Source organism: Oncorhynchus masou, chromosome 3 (assembly GCF_036934945.1).
Source record: "Oncorhynchus masou masou isolate Uvic2021 chromosome 3, UVic_Omas_1.1, whole genome shotgun sequence".
NCBI lineage: Eukaryota > Metazoa > Chordata > Actinopteri > Salmoniformes > Salmonidae > Oncorhynchus > Oncorhynchus masou.
The window spans coordinates 9,266,937-9,287,825 of NC_088214.1; the positions used below are offsets into that span (position 1 = coordinate 9,266,937).

At 43.1% G+C, this 20,889-nt stretch overlaps 1 protein-coding gene and 1 pseudogene across 2 annotated transcripts; both read right to left on the bottom strand.

Annotated features, from left to right (window-relative positions):
• Positions 1–1,512: 1,512 nt before the first annotated feature.
• Positions 1,513–9,465, bottom strand: LOC135509609 (uncharacterized). Of its 2 annotated transcripts, none has more exons than XM_064930413.1 (5): positions 9,400–9,465; positions 7,387–7,686; positions 4,507–4,620; positions 2,280–2,323; positions 1,513–2,064 (listed from the first exon to the last, which is right to left on the bottom strand). In XM_064930413.1, exons 1-5 carry the CDS (start codon positions 9,452–9,454, stop codon positions 1,864–1,866), a joined length of 714 nt encoding a protein of 237 aa, XP_064786485.1. In that variant the 5' UTR covers positions 9,455–9,465; the 3' UTR covers positions 1,513–1,863. The 2 variants fall into 2 exon arrangements, with proteins under 2 accessions (XP_064786485.1, XP_064786478.1); XM_064930406.1 differs by having other exon boundaries at positions 4,507–4,623.
• A 10,261-nt stretch (positions 9,466–19,726) lies between these two features.
• Positions 19,727–20,395, bottom strand: LOC135518907 (ATP-sensitive inward rectifier potassium channel 10-like; annotated as a pseudogene).
• Between the last annotated feature and the right edge of the window lie 494 nt (positions 20,396–20,889).

Below are 20,889 nucleotides of genomic sequence, written 5' to 3' on the forward strand. Positions count from 1 at the left end.
GAAGGTTGTCTTCCACTCATCTCCTTCGCATATCCGAACCAGGTGGTATGCATTTCGAAGGTTCAGCTTGGAGAAGATGGTAGCCTCCTGGAGAGGTTCGAAAGCCGAGGAGAGGAGTGGTACGGGGTTACGATTCTTGACCATTAAGTCATTAAGACCCTGGTAGTCAATGCATGGAAGCAGCATCGTGTTGTTCTTTTCCACAAAGAAAAACCCTGCGCAGGCAGGGGATGCAGAAGGACGGATGCCTCCAACAGCCAGAGAGTCCTCAATATACTCCATGGCCTTGGTCTCCGGGCCGGATAGGGAATATAGCCAACCACGAGGCGGTGTCGTGCCTGGGACAAAGTCAATGGCACAATCGTAGGGACAATGCGGGGGAAGAGAAGTAGCCCATGTCTGGCTGAAGACCTCCAGGATGTCATGGTACTCTGCGGGAACGGCAGAGAAATACGAGGCTTTACTTCAGCCCTGATGAGGACGTCTCAGGGAAGGCTGCGCCACTTTGAGACAATGGGAATGACAGAACAGACTCCAACCCAGGGTTGAACTCGTGGTCCAGTTAATAATGGGGTTGTGTTTTGGAGCCAATAAAATTCCAAAACAGGAACATGGGGGACTGAATGAGGAAAAGCTGTATAGCCTCACTGAAACCCGCAGATTGTATAGCCTTCTTGAAACCCGCAGATTAACAGGAACAGTGCTGTGGGTAACACTTCCAATGGCTTATAGCGTCCATGGGAACAGAGAGGAGTTGAGTGAGGAAACTAAATCAGAAACTAGGGTAGCGTCCATAAAACTCTGATCCGCCCGGAGTCAATGAACACCCGAAGAGACTTAGACTGGTCTCCCCACTGCAATATCATAAAAAGGAGTGTGGATGATGGGAATTAGAGGATTCCCAGTTTCTCACCAGAGTACTTGTACCTACTAAAGAAATAGGTCTCTTAACAGGGCAGGTGGCTATATAATGTCCCGCAGCCCCACAGTACCGATAACAGTTGGAACTCAGTCTAAGGGAACGTTCCCTAGGCAATAGTCCAGCTCTGCCCAGTTGCATAGGCTCATGAGTAACAGACTCACTCGTCGCCGAAGATTCTCGAGGGAACTCGGGTGGCTTCGGCTCCTCTCGGAAGTTCACTCTTCAGGGACCTCTGGATTCCTTCGGAGGTGAGCAAGCAGCAGTGGATGAATGAATGTTCCTGAGACCAGACCTCCTCTCACCCCGACGTTGTCGTAGACGCCCAACAATCCTAATCGTAAGGGCGATGAGGGAATCGAGGTCCAATGGTAACCCCTGCGCTGCAAACTATTTTATTTCCCCCGACAGTTTCCCCCCGAAGGAAGGTATTTAACAGAGCCTCCAGGTTCCAGGCACTCTCAGTGGCCAATGTGTGAAACTCTACAGCGTATTTTCTGCTGGCTTGCCCCACCACCACAGAAAGCACTGAGCTAGGCTGAAACACCTGCATTTTGGAGCTTGCTTATTCAAGAAAACAAAAAAAAAGAGACCATGGTTGTAAGCGGCTTTATTAACTCAATTATATATATATATATATTTTTTTTTTTTACATTGTTTGCAAACTGATATGTGACACGTATTAATGCCAAAATAACATACAAAACAGGCAAGCCCATTGCTAAAAATGTTGGGCTCAAAACACCTGCCCTGAATGACGGGTCACCACTGCATCTAGGCACCATTTACAGATCATTTCCGATTTAGCTAGCATATGCCGCATTTATTGTGCAAGCTGTCTCAGCGAATGCAGGAACATTAGCTTTAAAAAATGCTTAGCCAACAAAGGGCGATCTAATAAAATCAGAGTTAATCCCAGCCTAGAATAATGTCAAAATTCATTATTATTGTTGGCTAGTCTTTTCCCCCACCACAGCATATAAACTCTCAGGCATGGAGGTCATGGTGGCCATGGGGAGGTCCACAGGCAAAGGCTGATGGTTAACAGGCTGGGGTTGGTGTCGTCCCACCATACTGTAGATGGTGGGTGATGCTGGACCTGGAGATTCCTGCAATTCACCACCTATTTGACTGTTACCTGGAATCTGGAGAATACAAACATACAGTAACATTTTCACTATGAATTTATGAACGGTGACCCGGGTATAAAACAAGGTAATTAATTACCTCAAATCAATAAATGTAATATTTCTCAGTGGCTGTTCAATGCGCTAAAATGTAAGCATTAAATTAACGTAACTATCTTTAATTAAGAATGTATACATTTTCCAATAACAGTAGCTGAGGTACAGTATCTTACCCTGACTGTAGCATACTCTGTGTTTATACTTTCCTCTTTGTCACCTATAATTCAACAACATAAAAATAGAATAAATATTTAAAGGTAAGATGTTTAGTGACGCTCCATATATATGTACTGTTTAATATACACCACATTGTAAAGGTATCTGGACACCCCTTCAAATTAGTGAATTCGGCTATTTCTGCCACACCCATTGCTGATAGGTGTATAAAATCGAGCACACAGTTGTGCAACCTCTATAGACAAACATTGGCAGTAGAATGTCCTTACTGAAGAGCTCAGTGACTTTCAACGTGGCACTATCATAGGATACCACCTTTCCAACAAGTCAGTTCGTCAAATTTCTGCACTGCTAGAGCTGCCCTGGTCAACTGTAAGTGCTGTTATTGTGAAGTGGAAACGTCTAGGAGCAACAACGGCTCAGCCACGAAGTGGTAGGCTGAGCGCTGAAGCACGTAGAGCGTAAAAATAATTTGTCCTTGGTTGTAACACTTCTACTGAGTTCCAAACTGCCTCGAAGCAACACCAGCACAAGAACTGTTCATCGGGAGCTTCATGATATGGGTTTCTATGGCCGAGCAGCCGCACTCAAGCCTAAGATTGGAGTGGTGTAAAGCCACCATTGGACTCTGTAGTAGTCTAAACGCTTTCTCTTTAGTGATGAATCACGCTTCACCATCTGGCAGAATGCATAGAATGCACTACCTGCCAGAATGCATAGTACCAACTGTAAAGTTTGATGTAGGAGGAATAATGGTCTGGAGCTGTTTTTCATGGTTCGGGCTAGACCCCTTAGTTCCAGTGAAATGTTAACGCTACAGCATACATTCTAGATTATTATGTGCTTCCAACTTTGTGGCAACAGTTTGGGGAATACCCTTTCCTGTTTTCAGCATGACAATGCCTCTGTGCACAAAGTGAGGTCCATACAGAAATGGTTTGTTGAGATCAGTGAGGAAGAACTTGAAAGGCCTGCATAGAGCCCTGACCTCAACCAAATTGAACAGCTTTGGGATGAAATAGAACGGCAACTGCGAGCCAGGCCTAATCACCCAACACCAGTGACCGACCTCGCTAATGCTCTTGTGGATGAATGGAAGCAAGTTCCCGCCGCAATGTTCCAGCATCTAATGGTATGCATTCCCAAAAGAGTGGTGGCTGTTATAGCAGCAAAGGAGGGGACCACCTCCATATTAATGCCCATGATTTTGGAATGAGATGTTCGACAAGCAGCTGTACACATACTTTTGGCAATGTAGTGTATACATACAGTACCAGTCAAAAGTTTGGACACACCTCCTCATTCAAGGGCTTTTCTTTATTTTTACTATTTTCTACATTGAGAATGCAGAAAGTGTGAAAGCTGTCACTAAGGCAAAAGGTGGCTACTTTGAAGAATCTCAAATATAAAATATTTGTTTAACCCTTTTTGGGTTACTACATGATTCCATATGTGTTATTTCATAATTTGGATGCCATTTGAGGACTTGTGAGGCGTCTGTTTCTCAAACTAGACACTCTAATGTACTTGTCCTCTTTCTCAGTTGTGCACCAGGGCCTCCCACTCCTCTTTCTATTCTGGTTAGAGCCAGTTTGTGCTGTTCTGTAATTTCTCGCATTGATTAGCCTTCATTTCTCAGAACAAGAATAGACTGACGAGTTTCTGAAGAACATTGATAACAGGCTCAAAATGGGCATAAACAAACCCACAAATGCTGATGTTCCAGATACTCAACTATTCTAAAGAAGGCCCGTTTTATTGCTTAACAACAGTTTGTAGCTGTGCTAACATAATTGCAAAAGGGTTCTAATGATCAATTCGACTTTTTATAATGATAAACTTGGATTAGCAAACACAACGTGCCATTGGAACACAGGAGCGATGGTTGCTGAAATTGGGCCTCTGTACGCCTCTGTAGATACTCCATTAAAAATTTGCCGTTTCCAGCTACTATAGTCATTTACAACATTAACAATGTATTTCTGATCAATTTTATGTTATTTTAAATGGACAAAAAAAAAAGTTTTTCTTTCAAAAATCAGGACATTTCTAAGTGACCCCAAACTTTTGAACGGTGGTGTATGTGTACTATATATGTATATGTATGTTGATGTGTGTGTGTATATATAATATATACAAAATTGACATTTAATCACATCCTGTTCTCACCAGTATTCACAATAGTTAATGAAGTTACTGTAATAAGATTGATCCTGAGCTTACCTTCATTTCTCTTTCGCCAAAGAACAATGCTAATCAGGACGAATAATCCAACTATGATGAGGACACTGACAGGTATCCAGACTTTGATGTCCGCTTCCTCCCACGATAGTTCCTCTGCTTCCTCCCACAAAATATCAAAATCAGCCAAGCATATATTTTTTAGTTCACCTTTTTTTTAAACCAGGTAGACCAGTTGAGAACAAGTTCTAATTTACAACTGCAACCTGGCCAAGATAAAGCAAAGCAGTGCGGCACAAACAACACAGAGTTACACATGGATTAAACAAACATACAGTTTGTAGCCTGGTTCCTCTCTAGGTTTCAGCCTTTCTAGGGAGTTTTTCCTAGCCACCGTGCTTCTATACCTGCATTGCTTGCTGTTTGGGGTTTTAGGCTGGGTTTCTGTACAGCACTTTGATATCAGCTGATGTAAGAAGGGCTTTATAAATAAATGTGATTTGATACAGTCAATAACACAATAGAAAAGTCTCTGTACAGTGTGTGCAAATGAGGTAAGATACGGGAGGTAAAGCAATAAATAGGCCATGGTGGTGAAATAATTACAATTGAGCAATTAAATCACTGGAGTGATAAATGTGCAAGTAGAGATACTGGGGTGCAAAGGAGAAAAAAAAATAACAGTATGGGGATGAGGTAGTTGGATGGGCTATTTACAGATGGGCTGTGTACAGGTGCAGTGATATGTGAGCGGCTCTGACAGCTGGTGCTTAAAGTTAGGGAGGGAGATATGCGTCTCCAGCTTCAGTTATTTTTGCAATTGGTTCCAGTCATTGGTAGCAGAGAATTGGAAGGAAAGGCGGCCAAAGTAGGAATTGGCTTTGGGGGTGACCAGTGAAATATACCTGCTGGAGCGCGTGGTACGGGTGGGTGCTGCTATGGTGACCAGTGAGCTGAAATAAGGTGGGGCTTTACCTAGCAGGGTCTTGTAGATGATCTGGAGCCAGTGGGTTTGGCGACGAATATGAAGCGAGGGCCAGCCAACGAGAGCATACAGGTCGAGGTGGTGAGTAGCATATAGGGTTTTGGTGACAAAACGGATGGCACTGTGATAGACTGCATCCAATTTGCTGAGTAGAGTGTTGGAGGCTATTTTGTAAATGACATCGCCGAAGTCAAGGATCGGTAGGATGGTCAGTTTTACGAGGGTGTTTGGCAGCATGAGTTAAGGATGCTTTGTTGTGAAATAAGAAGCCTATTCTAGATTTTATTTTGGATTGGAGATGCTTAACGTGAGTCTGGAAGGAGAGTTTACAATCTAATCAAACACCTAGGTATTTGTAGTTGTCCACATATTCTAAGTCAGAACCGTCCAGAGTATTGATGCTGGATGGGCGAGCAGGTGCAGGCAGTGATTGGTTGAAGAGTATGCATTTAGTTTAACTTGCATTTAAGAGCAGTTGGAGGCTATGGAAGGAGAGTTGTATGGCATTGAAGCTCATCTAGCGGTTAGTTAACACAGTGTCCAAAGAAGGGCCAGATGTATACAGAATGGTGTCGTCTGCGTAGAGGTGGATCAGAGAATCACCAGCAGCAAGAGTGACATCATTGATGAATAGAGAAAAGAGTCGGCCTGAGAATTGAACCCTGTGGTACCCCCATAGAGACTGCCAGAGGCCCGGACAACAGGCCCTCCGATTTGACACACTAAACTCTGAGAAGTAGTTGATGAACCAGGCGAGGCAGTCATTTGAGAAACCAAGGCTGTTGAGTCTGCCGATAAGAATGTGGTGATTGACAGTCGAAAGCCTTGGCCAGGTCGATGAATACAGGTGCACAGTATTGTCTCTTATCGATGGCAGTTATCATCAGGTTTAGGACCTTGAGTGTGGCTGAGTTGCACCCGTGACCAGCTCGGAAACCAGATTGCAGGGTGGAGGAAGTACGGTGGGATTCGAAATGGTTGGTGATCTGTTTGTTAACTTGGCTTTCAAAGACCTTAGAATAGCAGGGTAGGATAGATAGGTCTGTAGCAGTGTGGGTCTAGAGTGTCTCCCCCTTTGAAGAGGGGGATGACCGTGGCAGCCGCCCAATCTTTGGGGATCTCAGACGATATGAGAGGTTGAACAGGCTAGTAATAGGGGTTGCAACAAATGCGGCGGATAATTTTAGAAAGGGTCCAGATTGTCTAGCCCGGCTGATTCGTAGGGGTACAGATTTTGCAGCTTTTTCAGAACATCGGCTATCTGGATTTGGGTGAAGGAGAAATGGGGAGGCTTGGGAAAGTTGCTGTGGGGGGGGGGGGGTACAGGGCTGTTAACCAGGGTAGGTGTAGCTAGGTGGAAAGCATGGCCAGCCGTAGAAAAAATGCTTATTGAAATTCTCAATTATAGTGGATTTATCGGCGGTGACATTGTTTCCTAGCCTCAGTGCAGTGGGCAGCTGCTCTTATTCTCCATGGACTTTATCATGTTCCAGAACTTTTGAGAGTTTGTGCTACAGGATGCAAATTTGTGTTTGAAAAAGCTAGCCTTTGCTTTCCTAACTGCCTGTGTATATTGGTTCCTAACTTCCCTGAAAAGTTGCATATTGCTGGTGCTATTCGATGCTAATGCAGTACACCACAGGATGTTTTTGTGCTGGTCAAGGGCAGTCAGGTCTGTAGTGGAGTTTATATGACATGTAGTCTAGTTTATTGTGTGTGTGTGTACAGGTGTCATTGATGGTGGAGTCAGAGTTCACTGTCAGGACTGGAGGCACAACTCACTGAAAACATATAGAAACCATTTGTTCGGTTAAAGCACTGAGTACATGAGCTAGAGTCCCAATGAATATGCATTTAACCTGCACACCATGTTTAGCTCTATTGATTGATACTGTAACTGTCACTATATAATAAAATAGAAAAACTGTCAAACATACCTTGGACTTTTATCAAGTATTTAGCAATGTTTCTGTCTTTGTTACCAGACACTACTGCTTCATAAAGTCCACTGTCTCCTTCCTGGAGGTTCTTCAGTAGCAGAGAGAAGTCTCCCACAATCAATTCAGCCCTACCTTGGTACCTTTCAAAGGTAACTGTTGGGGGGTACTTTACAACATTGACTGAACTGTTAAACTTCCAAAATAGCACATCAACATCTTGCAGTTGAACATTTGTCTGGACATTCAGGTGAACATCCTGTCCCTTCTGCACAAGCATAGATGTCTCAGCACTGGGCTCTGAAATAAACACAGAATACTTCATGTAAAAAAAGATGAAAAAGCCCATCGTACAATGTGACAAATACAGCAGTAGTATATATGAATTTAGCAACGCAACCTCTTAAAGGAATATGTGCACATTTTTAGTTTTTGCAAATAGCCAAACTGGCTGACACATCGTAATAACCTACAATTTCTCTATACACCCTATTTGCTAAACGGTTCAAATATTAACCCATTAAAAAGATCAGCTGCCTTTAGATCAGAGTCACAACCTTTGTTACAAGTAATACAGAAGTAATTTTACAATAAAGAACTAGGATATGATACACACTATCAACTGTTCAGTTGGAGAGGCAGGTTGGGCCAATAACCAAAAGGTTGCTGGATCGAATCCCTGAGCTGACAAGGTACAAATCTGTCGTTCTGCCTCTGAACAAGGCAGTTCACCCACTGTTCCTTGGTAGGCTGTCATTGCAAATGAGAATGTGTTCTTAACTCACTTGCTTAGTTAAATAAAGTTCAGTTTCAGAAACCGTTCAGTAAAAGCAACTTGATGAAGTATAACTCCAGGAAGTACAACCTAATCTGCCTAAAAGCATAGATAACTTGGGTGCTCAAGAGAGGGGGTCTTTTTCCACCCACATATTTGTGGTTGGCTGACAGACATGTCTAAAAATAGCTGAGCGTTGCATTTCCGGGAGCAAGAAGTTCCATGCTACAAATGGGGTAGTTTCCCCGTCACTGACTTTACTGTAATGACACTGAACTTGTTCTTACAATAGTACAGTAGACTATCACAACCAAACATTATTGTATTACTCATTAATTGTTGTATTACAAAACCAGTATTTTTTATAAATGTGCCCTACAGTTAATTACATACTGTACTTCCAAATTAAAAGTATATCAATTACTTGAATGTTGTAAAAATCAACATATCACATGACTTAAAACTTTAGTACTTCATCTAAGTTCCTGTGTCACACACTGGCTTGACATCCAGCACACACTGGCTAGACATCCAGCACACACTGGCTAGTCATCCAGCACACACTGGCTAGTCATCCAGCACACACTGGCTAGTCATCCAGCACACACTGGCTAGACATCCAGCACACACTGGCTAGACATCCAGCACACACTGGCTAGTCATCCAGCACACACTGGCTAGTCATCCAGCACACACTGGCTAGTCATCCAGCACACACTGGCTAGACATCCAGCACACACTGGCTAGACATCCAGCACACACTGGCTAGACATCCAGCACACACTGGCTAGACATCCAGCACACACTGGCTAGACATCCAGTACACCAATACACTAATAAAATGGCCACCCAGACTATTTAACTTTGTATTTACACTGCTGCTACTCGCTGTTTATTATCTATGCATAGTCACTTTACAAATTACCTCGACAACCCTGTACCCCTGCACACTGACTGTACCGGTACCCCCTGTATATAGTCTCGTTATTGTTATGTACATTTCTTGTTACTTTGTTGTTTATTAAGTAAATATTTTATTACATCTATTTATTGAACTGCATTAAGGGCTTGTAAGGGCTTGTAAGTAAGCATTTCACAGTAAAATACAATTTGGACTGGTTATAAGCAGAGTAGTCAGTACAAATTATACTGCCTGTTACTTACTAACCAGATTATAGACACATGTCTAATCAATATATTAAATATCACTATACAGATGTCTTATAAAATGTTTTTACCTGAATGATGGAGGAGAGTTAGTAGAATAGGGAGGGTGAAACGCACAGTCGCCATACTTTGACAAATGTCTAAACCCAAATGAGGAAGCATTGTCACATGGGCCTAGACTTCCTCTAGTAGGTTTTTATACCCATAACCACAAATCACACAAAACATTGTTTACAATTCTAAAATGTTACATGGCATGTGAAACAACTTGATAACCTGTTTCCAATATATTTGAAATGTATTTAGGAACTTTATTTAACCAGGAAGGGCTCATTGATATAAAATCTCTTTTTCAAGAGCGTCCTGGCCGAGATAGGCAGCACCAAGTCATTACAAAAATTACAGACACACTAATAACTGCAAGTAATCTAGTAAAAACCATTGAATTCACAAGAGTATAAACAAAATCATAAAACAGCTAATTAAAAACATTGACAGGCCAGGGAATCAGCCTCAAAATCCTTCATCAGTAATTTAAAAACACCAATCGGGACAAGGTCTTCCAGTTTAAAAGTATTTTGTAAGGCATTCCAAGACAACGGCGCAGAGTACATAAAAGCCCTTTTTACCGAATTCAGTTCAGACATTTGTAACAGTTAGCAGGATAACGTCCAGCGAACGAACAAAGAGAGCAGCCACCACATTTCTGAACAATAAAAATGCCCCCCAAAAAAGGTAGTAAACCCAAAATGACTTTGTAAATAAAAGTATACCAGCGCCAGAGCCTACGAGTGACTAGAGAAGGCCAGCCAAACCTGGTATACAAAATGCAGTGGTGCATAAGGGTTTAGTAAATAAAGTATACCAGTGCCTGAGCCTACGAGTGACTACAGAAGGCCAGCCAAACCTGGTATACAAAATGCAGTGGTGCGTAAGGGTTTTGCAGTTTAAAATAAATCTCAAAGTGCCATGGTAATGAGTGTCAATTGCTCTCAAACACTGAGCGGAAGCATTCATATATAAAATATCCCCATAGTCTAGTAAAGGCATAAATGTAGCTGATACTTGCCTCCTGGCTTCAAAAGAAAAACAGGCCTTATTCCTAAAATAAAATCACAATATCAGCTTCAATTTTTATGTGAGTTGTTGAATATGCAAATTAAAAAGAGAAGCTGTCAATTAAAATTCCAAGACAGGTAGTAATAGGTGAAAGGTTTCAGGAAAAGGGGCTGAGCTGGACCCAAGGAAAGAAAAAATAAGTATTCAAAAAAAACCTAAGCTAGACGAGCCTACTTTAACAACAGCTAACTAACCAAAAATACAGTGGATGGTGCGCCCAGTTCTAACTAGTGTTTTTAACTAAGTTTACCTATGGGTAGTGTATGCCCATGGGCGACTTTTCCCCACCAGCAAACAAACACCATAACCAAAAACAATACTCACAGGTGAGGACAAAGTGATATGGAGGTGCTCAAACAAGAGCGCTCAATACATAAGAGATAAAGACATCGTAGGCGAACGTGAACCATAGAGCTCTACAGGCATATGGCATTTACAGAGAGACTGAGCTCTAGAGAAAACAACTGACAGGGTTTTTAAACCAAGGGAAAGGAACTGTGATTGGGTAGGAAACAGGAGGAGGTGTATTTTCTGATTGATGATTGATTGGTGACTGATTGGGGAGTGATGATTGCTACCTGTGAGGGAAGGAGAGAAAAGAAATACACACACACAGGATACACACAGGATACTTGTATCCGTAACAGTAAATAACAGTATCATCGGCATAAAAATGAAGTTGTGCATTTTGGACATTTTTGTCTAAATCATTTATATAAATAATGAATAAGAGAGGACCAAGTACGGAGCCTTGGGGCACACCATTAAAGACGGACAATTTAACAGACATATGCCCATCAAGTTCTATCAGACAGATAGTTAGTAAACCATGCAACTGCATGCTCCGAAAGACCAACACTCGACAATCTTTGCCTTAGTATAGCATGATCAACTGTTTCAAAAGTGCTGTTTTTTTGTCAAGGGCTTCAGTGATATCATTTAAAACCTTAATGACTGCTGTAATTATGTTATGCTTCTTTCTGAAGCCTGATTGGTACATTGATCAAATAGAGTTAGTAAATAAAAACTATTTTAGCTGTTCACTTACAAGAGTGTCAAGTATTTTCACCAGGTGACAACTTTGAGATTGGCCTATAATTATTTAAAAGAGTTGGATCTCCCCTTTTAAAAGTGGTAGGACAAATGCTGATTTCCAGACCTTTGGAATGTCATTACATTCCAGGGTTTGATTGAACAGATATGTAAGTGGTTCAGCTATGAAATCAGCTGCCAGATTTAAAAAGCAGGGATCAAAAAGATCAGGACCTGCAGGCTTTCTCTGATCTAAGGATTTCAGGGCTTTATGTACCACCTGCACTGAGAATGGCAAAAAGCTAAAAGTTTGACCAGCTCTCACTGGTTCATCCACACAGGGTTGTACAGAGACAGAGGACAGCCTACCAGATGATACAAAGTGCTAATTGAAACAATTCAGCATTTCAGTTTTGTCATATATAGCAAGTCCTTAAAAACACATGAGGGTCATTTATTAACATTGCTGTTACCAGACATAGACTTAATAGCCTTCCAAAACTTTCTAGGGTCATTCAGGTTATCAGTGGTAACAGACATAAAATATTCAGACTTGGCCTTCCTGAGAAGAAAAGAACACTTGTTTCATAACTGCCTAAAAATAATCCAAACAGCATCAGAACATGATTTCCTTGCTTTAGCCCAGGCTAGATTATAGTTGTGAATAATACAAGACAGCTCAGAAGAAAACCATAGATTATCCCGCCCTTTAACCCTGAACCTGCGGAATAGGGCATGTTTGTTTACTATTTGGAAAAAAACATCATGAAAGAATTTCCAGGCAGTTTCCACATCAGGGATAAGCTCAATCTTGCTCCAGTCAAAATAAAACAAATCATGAAAGAAAGCCTGCTCACTAAAACACTTCAAATTTCTCTTATGAATAAAACGTTGGTTTTAGATTTGTTATTGTGTAGTTATTGTCAAGAGGTGAGTGTAGCTGGTGCATCGAAGTCAGGCGCAGGAGAGCAAAGATGAGTGGACAAAGCACTTTACTAAGGCAATCATTTGCACAGAACGTAATAGTGTCACAAAACAAATGCCCAACTATCCAGTTGAGAAAACAAGACAAAACAAATGGAAAATGAAAGGTGGATCGGCAATGGCTTGAAGACCGGTGACGTCGACCGCCGAACAAGGAGAGGGACCGACTTCGGTGGAAGTCGTGACAGGACCGACCTCGGCGGAAGTCGTGACAGTACCCCCCCTCCGGCGACCCGGAGGGTGAGGTGCAGGGAAGTCGTACTATTTCCAACACTTTTTTAGAGAGGGCATTTCTGATAGGGCAGCCCATACCAAATTACTGACACCCAAATAGGGGAGCCCTGCCTTTCATTAACTAGCAGAAAACAAATAATTCAGTCGGCGTTCATACTGGTCATAGATTATGGTGATATTGTCTATATGAATGCAGCTGCCACTGTATTGAAGTCATTGGACACTGTTTATCATAGCGCACTGCACTTTATGAAGGACGACAGTCTCACATTGAATGACGCTGGAGAGATGAAGCAGGTACGGGGAGGTAAACATTTAATAAATAACGGACATGAAACGAGACAAGAACAGCATCACAAACTAATACTTAAGACAAAAAACAATCAATGCAGCAGCAGGGAACAGAGTAAGGGAACTGACAAATATAGGGGAGGGAAAAAAACAGATAAGTAAGTCCAGTTGAGGCCAATATCACTGATGCGCGTGACGAGGGAAGGCAGGCGTGCAGTGGGCGATGAAGGGCAGCCTGGCGCCCTCAAACATCATCGGGGAGAAAATCGGGAGCAGTTGTGACAGTACCCCCCCTCTTGGGGCGCCACCCGGCGTCCCAACAACCGGCACATGATCATGAGGAAGGTGATTGATCAGCCCAGAACTACACGGCAGGACCTGATCAATGACCTGAAGAGAGCTGGGACCACAGTCTCAAAGAAAACCATTAGTAGCACACTACGCCGTCATGGATTAAAATCCTGCAGCGCACGCAAGGTCACCCTGCTCAAGCCAGCGCATGTCCAGGCCCGTCTGAAGTTTGCCAATGACCATCTGGATGATCCAGAGGAGGAATGGGAGAAGGTCATGTGGTCTGATGAGACAAAAATAGAGCTTTTTGGTCTAAACTCCACTCGCCGTGTTTGGAGGAAGAAGAAGGATGAGTACAACCCCAAGAACACCATCCCAACCGTGAAGCATGGAGGTGGAAACATCATTTTGGGGGATGCTTTTCTGCAAAGGGGACAGGACGACTGCACCGTATTGAGGGGAGGATGGATGGGGCCATATATCGCGAGATCTTGGACAACAACCTCCTTCCCTCAGTAAGAGCATTGAAGATGGGTCGTGGCTGGGTCGTGGCTCCGTAAGAAGCATCTCAAGGTCCTGGAATGGCCTAGCCAGTCTCCAGACCTGAACCCAATAGAACATTTTTGGAGGGAGCTGAAAGTCCATATTGCCCAGTGACAGCCCCGAAACATGAAGGATCTGGAGAAGGTCTGTATGGAGGAGTGGGCCAAAATCCCTGCTGCAGTGTGTGCAAATCTGGTCAAGAACTACAGGAAACGTATGATCTCTGTAATTGCAAACAAAGGTTTCTGTACCAAATATTAAGTTCTGCTTTTCTGATGTATCAAATACTTATGTCATGCAATAAAATGCTAATTAATTACTTAAAAATCATACAATGTGATTTTCTGGATTTTTGTTTTAGATTTCCGTCTCTCACAGTTGAAGTGTACCTATGATAAAAAATTACAGACCTCTACATACTGAAAAATCGACAGTGTATCAAATACTTGTTCTCCCCACTGTATATTTTTATGCTAAACATTTTGGGACTATAACAACAATGGACTAATGAAACAAATACCAAAATATAGTTTTCATAGCAACAAAACACTCAGTCTTCAAGGCCTCTGAGAGAACAAATTAGAACAAAACAATAAAATACAAAAATCCTTCCAAGTCCACAGTCCATCTTCATCAACTTTCCATCCTTCATCATCATCATCATCATGGTAATACTGGTTGGGTTCCCCTTCACAGACGTTGCATGCATCAACCAATGGTTGCCACATCATTGACTGTACCGCCAGGCACCAGATTGCTTTAACATACTGTGTGATGTGGTTAGCTGATAAGTGAAAAACATATCTAGGCATTGTAAGATCTGGAATGCATCAGCAATATCTGTTATGTCTGAGCAGAGGTACACAACCAATATCTCCAGAATGACATTATCATGATGAGACTTGTGTCCAAATACTATTTGAAATTGTTCAAATGTGCCTTTAAACAGCTTGGAAAATTCCAGAACCTGATGTCATGGCTTTAGAAGATTGTGATAGGCTAATTGACATCATTTGAGTCAATTGGAGGTGTACCTGTGGATGTATTTCAAGGCCTACCTTCAAACACAGTGCTTCTCTGCTTGACATCATGGAAAATCAAAAGAAATCAGCCAAGACCTCAGAAAAAATATCGCTAAGGAAGGAGACACGTTCTGTTTCCTAGAGATGAACATACTTTGGTGCGAAAAGTGCAAATCAATCCCAGAACAACAGCACAGAACCTTGTGAAGATGCTGGAAGAACCCGGTACAAAAGTATCTATATCCACAGTAAAACAAGTCCTATATCGACAACCTGAAGGGCCGCTCAGCAAGGAAGATGCCACTGCTCCAAAACTGCCATAAAAAGGCTATGGTTTGTAACTGCACATGGGGACAAAGATCGTACTTTTTGGAGAAATGTCCTCTGGTCTGATGAAACAAAAATTGAACTGTTTGACCATAGTTATGTTTGGAGGGAAAAGGGGGAGGCTTGGACACAGTTCAAGTTGTCTGGGTAGCCATTTGATTAGATGTTCAGGAGTCGTATGGCTTGGGGGAAAAAGCTGTTGAGAAGCCTTTTGGTCCTAGAATTGGCGCTCCGGTGCTGCTTACCATGCAGTAGCAGAGAGAACAGTCTATGACTGGGGTGGCTGGTGTCTTTGACAATTTTTAGTGCCTTCCTCTGACACCGCCTGGTGTGGAGGTCCTGGATGGCAGGCAGCTTGGCCCCAGTGATGTACTGGGCCATACGCTCTACCCTCTGTAGTGCCTTGCAGTCGAAGGATTAGCAGTTGCAGTACCAGGCGTACCAGTGATGCAACCAGTCAGGATGCTCTCAATGTTGCAGCTGTAGAACCTGAGGACCCATGCCAAATCTTTTTAGTTTCCTGTAGGGGAATAGGATTTGTCGTGCCATCTTCACAACTGTCTTGGTGTGGTTGGACCATTCTAGTTTGTTGGTGATGTGGACACCAAGGAACATGAAACTCTCAACCTGCTCCACTACAGCCCCGTCGATGAGAATGGGGGCGTTCTTGGTCCTCCTTTTCCTGTAGTCCACGATTATCTCCTTTGTCTTGATCACGTTGAGGGGTAGGTTGTTGTTCTGGCACCACCCGGCCAGGTCTCTGACCCCCTCCCTATAGGCGGTCTCGTCGTTGTCTGTGATCAGGCCCACCATTGTTGCGTGGTCTGCAAACTTAATGATGGTGTTGGAATAGACCTGCCAGTTGGTCAGCACATACCGGGAGCACACGTCCTGGTAATCCGTCTGGCCCAGTGACCTTGTGAGTTTTGACCTGTTTTAAGGTCTTACTCACGTCGGCTATGGAGGGCGGGATCACACAGTCGTACGGAACAGCTGATGCTCTCATGCATGCCTCAGTGTTGCTTGCCTGGAAGCGAGCATTGGAGTGATTTAGCTCGTCTGGTAAGCTTGTGTCACTGGGCAGCTCGCGGCTGTGCTTCTCTTTGTAGTCTGTAATAGTTTGGAGGCTCTACTACATCCGACAAGCGTCGGAGCCGGTGTAGTACTATTCAGTATTAGTCCTGTATTGGCGCTTTGCCTGTTTGATGGTTCGTCTATGGGCATAGCAGGAGTTCTTATAAGCTTCCGGGTTAGAGTCCCGCACCTTGAAAGCAGCAGCTCTACCCTTTAGCTGAGTGCAGATGTTGCCTGTAATCCATGGCTTCTGTTTGGGGTATGTAAAGTCATTGTCACAGTCTGTGGCGTTGCCATCATCATAATTGTCCTGATTTGGGCAAAGCTAAATAAACGTACTCTTACTGCTCCTACTGCAGGATCACCCTTATTACCGTAACTTATATTAATATGAAGTAAACTATGTGAAATCTGTTGATTTCACAGTATTTACATAGCGACTCTGAAGATCAAATTTTTACATATTTGTTGGATTGTTATGCGGTTGATTTATAGGATATGCTATGGTGGGGAAAACGACTAACAGATAGTAATCCGAACATTTTTAATGTCATCTTACTCTCTTTAGGTAACAGACTTTGTGAGTTTTGTCAATCGAGCTTTCTCAATCAATTGATAACATTTTCACTGCTACTGCAACAATTCATCTTGTGCTAAAAGCAGTGCACCAAGACAGTAGCAACATCAAACACCTTTAGTAAAGACCGACATGCATAACTAGCTGGGCAGCTTGTAAGTAAAATAGTCTAGCAGCATCCATAAGAATTAATCATTTTCCATCATCCTACTTCTCCCTTTTATAATAGAATTGGTCAGTGCTAGCCACACTCTACCATCTCCACCATTTTCAAAGTGATGGAGTTTGGCTATAGCACTAACCACACTCCATTATCTCCACTAAATTCAAAGTGATCAAGTGTGTGTGTGTAAATACAGTGGTGTAAAGTACTTAAAGTAAGAATACTTTGAAGTACTACTTAAGTAGTTTTTTGGTGGGTATCTGTACTTTACTATTTATATTTTTGACCACTTTTACTTTTACTCAACTACATTCCTCAATAAATATTATTTTACTCCATACATCCCAACATCACACCTGCGGGACAGGTACAGGATGGCAACAACAACTGTCCGGGTTACACCAGGAACGCACAATCCCTCCATCAGTGCTCAGACTGTCCAAATTAGACTGAGAGAGGCTGGACTGATGGCTTGTAAGCCTGTAGTAAGGCAGGTCCTCACCAGACATCACCGGCACCAAAGTTGCCTATGGGCACAAACCCACCGTCGCTGGACCAGACTGGACTGGCAAAACGTTCTCTTCATGGAGGTCCCATCATGGTCTGGGGCCATGTGTCACAGCATCATCAGACTGAGCTTGTTGTCATTGCAGGCAATCTCAACGCTGTGCGTTACAGGGAAGACATCCTCCTCCCTCATGTGGTACCCTTCCTGCAGGCTCATCCTGACATGACCCTCCAGTATGACAATGCCACCAGTCATACTGCTCGTTCTATCCATGATTTCCTGCAAGACAGGAATGTCAGTGTTCTGCCATGGCCTGCGAAGAGCCCGGATCCCAATCACTTTGAGCATGTTTGGGACCTGTTGGATTGGAGGGTGAGTGCTAGGGCCATTCCCCCCAGACATGTCCGGGAACTTGCAGGTGCCTAGGTGGAAGAGTGGGGTAACATCTCACAGCAAGAACTGGTAAATATTGTGCAGTCCATGAGGAGGAGATGCACTGCAGTACTTAATGCAGCTGGTGGCCAAACCAGATACCCTCTACTACTTTTGACCCCCCCCCCTTTGTTCAGGGACAGATAGTTCAAGTTCTATTAGTTACATGTCTGTGGAACTTGTTCAGTTTATGTCTCAGTTGTTGAATATTGTTATGTTCATACAAATATTTAAATAAATACAGTTGACAGTGAGAGGACGTTTCTTTTTTTGCTGAGTTTATCTCTCGTCGACATGTGACTCTTAAGACTAAAAGGCTTCAGGCATAGCGTTTTACCAATAATAGGTTAATATCCAAAGCCACATCTCGACACACGTCACATCTCACATCTCTCTCAAGTGCTGACACTCATCCACTCATCTCTTTCAACTCAGTTTACCCAACAGGAAGTTCCCCAACGCTAACTTGACACATGAAAACCATGGTTACCACCAGAGTCAGAAATTGAAGTGTGTGCTTGTAAGAGTCACTGGGTGTGTGTGTCACAAATGGCACGCTATTCCCCATGTAGTGCACTACATTTAACCACAACCCAAAGGACCCTGTTCAAAAGTAGGCCATTACATAGGGAATAGGGTGCTATTTGAGTCTAAAGGCTCTCTGGTTTAAGACAGAGTTGTGACCTACAACATAGAATAGACCTAGAACGCATCCTTCTTCTACCGTTGATTCCTCCAATTAGCTCTCCTTGATTACCTAGAAAAATAGTATTTCCTATAAATGCAAGCATTTCGCTACACCCGCAATAACATCTGCTAAACGTGTATGTGACCAATACAAAATGTGCATCCAGCGACAAAAACAAACCGACTAAAGAGACGAAAATCATCCTAAATCATCGTTGTTATTTCACAATGATACACAATCACATGTAATATGAATAGAAAGCATCATTAAAACCTTTCCTTCATTGTTAAAGTGTTTTAAGGTTAAAATCACAACTCTATTTTCTATCCAGTAATTAGTGCTACAAAAGTTCCTGAGGTGCAACGTACTTAATAAAGTGCTGACTGCGGTCCTCTGTATCGACAATAACAGATACATCTGTGCAGACAACGCAGACTGACACCTATAAACAGCAACTTAAAATAGCATGTTCTCCTGTCTTCTTCATTTCCAGTCAAAGGCCAGTGCTTTAGCTGGCATATTCTACAGTACATTGGCACATAACAACAACAAAATCATCATCATGAAATCTATAGTGTTGCATCTGTACATGTTTTTAAAGTGTATGGATGGACAGATGGTCCAGAAGAAAGACTAAAGTGCATCCCAAATGGAACCCTATTCCCTATAAAGTGCACTACTTTGACCAGGGCCCATGGAGCTCCGTAAAGGGAATTGGATGCCATTTGGGACACAGCGGAAGCATTCAGGGCATTTCCATGGCCTCCTCCGTCCCCAACACACTGAACTCCTTTACATCTCTCACTACATACCAATATCATGTAAATTAACAAGTAATGAATTCATCATTTGAATAGTTGTAGTAAACAGTAACAGACCCTGCTTAGAATCCAGTATATGCCAGACCTGGGTTCAAATAGTATTTAAAATCTTTCAAATACTTTGAGAATTCCCTTGAGTCTACCTGAAGTGCTAAATGGGCAGAGTTGACCAATGTCAGGACTATTCTATTGGTTCCATTAAAACAGGAAAGATCAATCAAGATTTAGTATTTGAGATGATTTCAAATAGTATTTGAACCCAGGTCTGCTGTTTGTGTCTGTGTGTAAACTCTCAGACATTGCTGATTCGGACACTGACTCTGACCCTACTGTCTCTGACCCTCCCTCACCCTCCCTATCTTCTCTCCATGTAACTCTGCTCCAATCGGATCTTCTCTGGATCAGTGCCACCCCACTCCCACCTCCTCCTCTGTTGCCATGGTAATTCTGTGGGCAGAACGTTTTGAAGAGGGGCATGGTCTTGGTCTTGGCCACATTGTCAAAGAAAAGCGATGTCGACCATGTCTTTCCCTCACGGGGACAGAGAGACCACAGGGGGGGAACTCGTACCCCCACAGGACCTCATCAGGCAGGTAGGAGGTGTGCACCTGGTAGGTGACAGAGGAGGGCTTCACCGTGGCGCTCATGATCACCAGCAACTCAGTGTGTCCATCCCCAACCTGAGGAGGGAGGGAAAAGAGTGTTTCAGGACAGGAAAAAGCACTGACACACAATTCTAAGTTTCATTCCAACTACCACCCTATTTCTTATGTAGTACACTACTTTTGACCCTGACCCTAGTTAAAAGTAGTGCACTATAAAGGGAACAGCCCTAACCAGGTGTAGCGTAGCCTTGGTAGCCCAGGTCCTGAGCGGGCTGCTGCCGTCTATGATGTGATAGAAGGTGAGGGGGGAGGACGAGGAAGGGGCTGTCGCTGGACATGTCCACCTGGAAGGGAACGTTCCATCACATTCACTAGGGGGTCACGTTGGGAGTGCGTCCCAATTGGCTCCCTATTGCCCTCAAGGGGAAATTTGTCTGGGACACAATGAGGTAAATCCCATTTACAGGAGAATGTTTTGCTCGTAGTTGGTTGGTAAGAACCTGATGTCACAATGTAATTGTTGGCAAAAGATACAAAAAGACTACACTGGCAGTTAAGCACACACACACACACACACACACACACACACACACACACACACACACACACACACACACACACACACACACACACACACACACACACACACACACACACACACACACACACACACACACACACACACACACACACACACACACACACACACAGTTGAGCAGTTAGTCTCCATCCTCTCACTCAGCAGAGCTCCATGCACGAACGCCACCAGATACTACAGAATCCCGAACAGGAACCACGCCCCCATGAAGGTAAGCCTGAGGAGGAAGAATTTCTAATGCCACTGCATATC

Bases quoted from the DNA above. Each gene is read 5' to 3' on its own strand.
- LOC135509609 (XM_064930406.1), bottom strand. From the start codon at position 9,454: ATGGCGACTGTGCGTTTCACCCTCCCTATTCTACTAACTCTCCTCCAT. The intron at 2,324-4,506 runs GTAAGCTCAGGA...GTTGAATTATAG, and splicing joins TTGGCGAAAGAGAAATGAAG to GTGACAAAGAGGAAAGTATA. The intron at 2,065-2,279 runs GTAAGATACTGT...TGTATTCTCCAG, and splicing joins CAGAGTATGCTACAGTCAGG to ATTCCAGGTAACAGTCAAAT.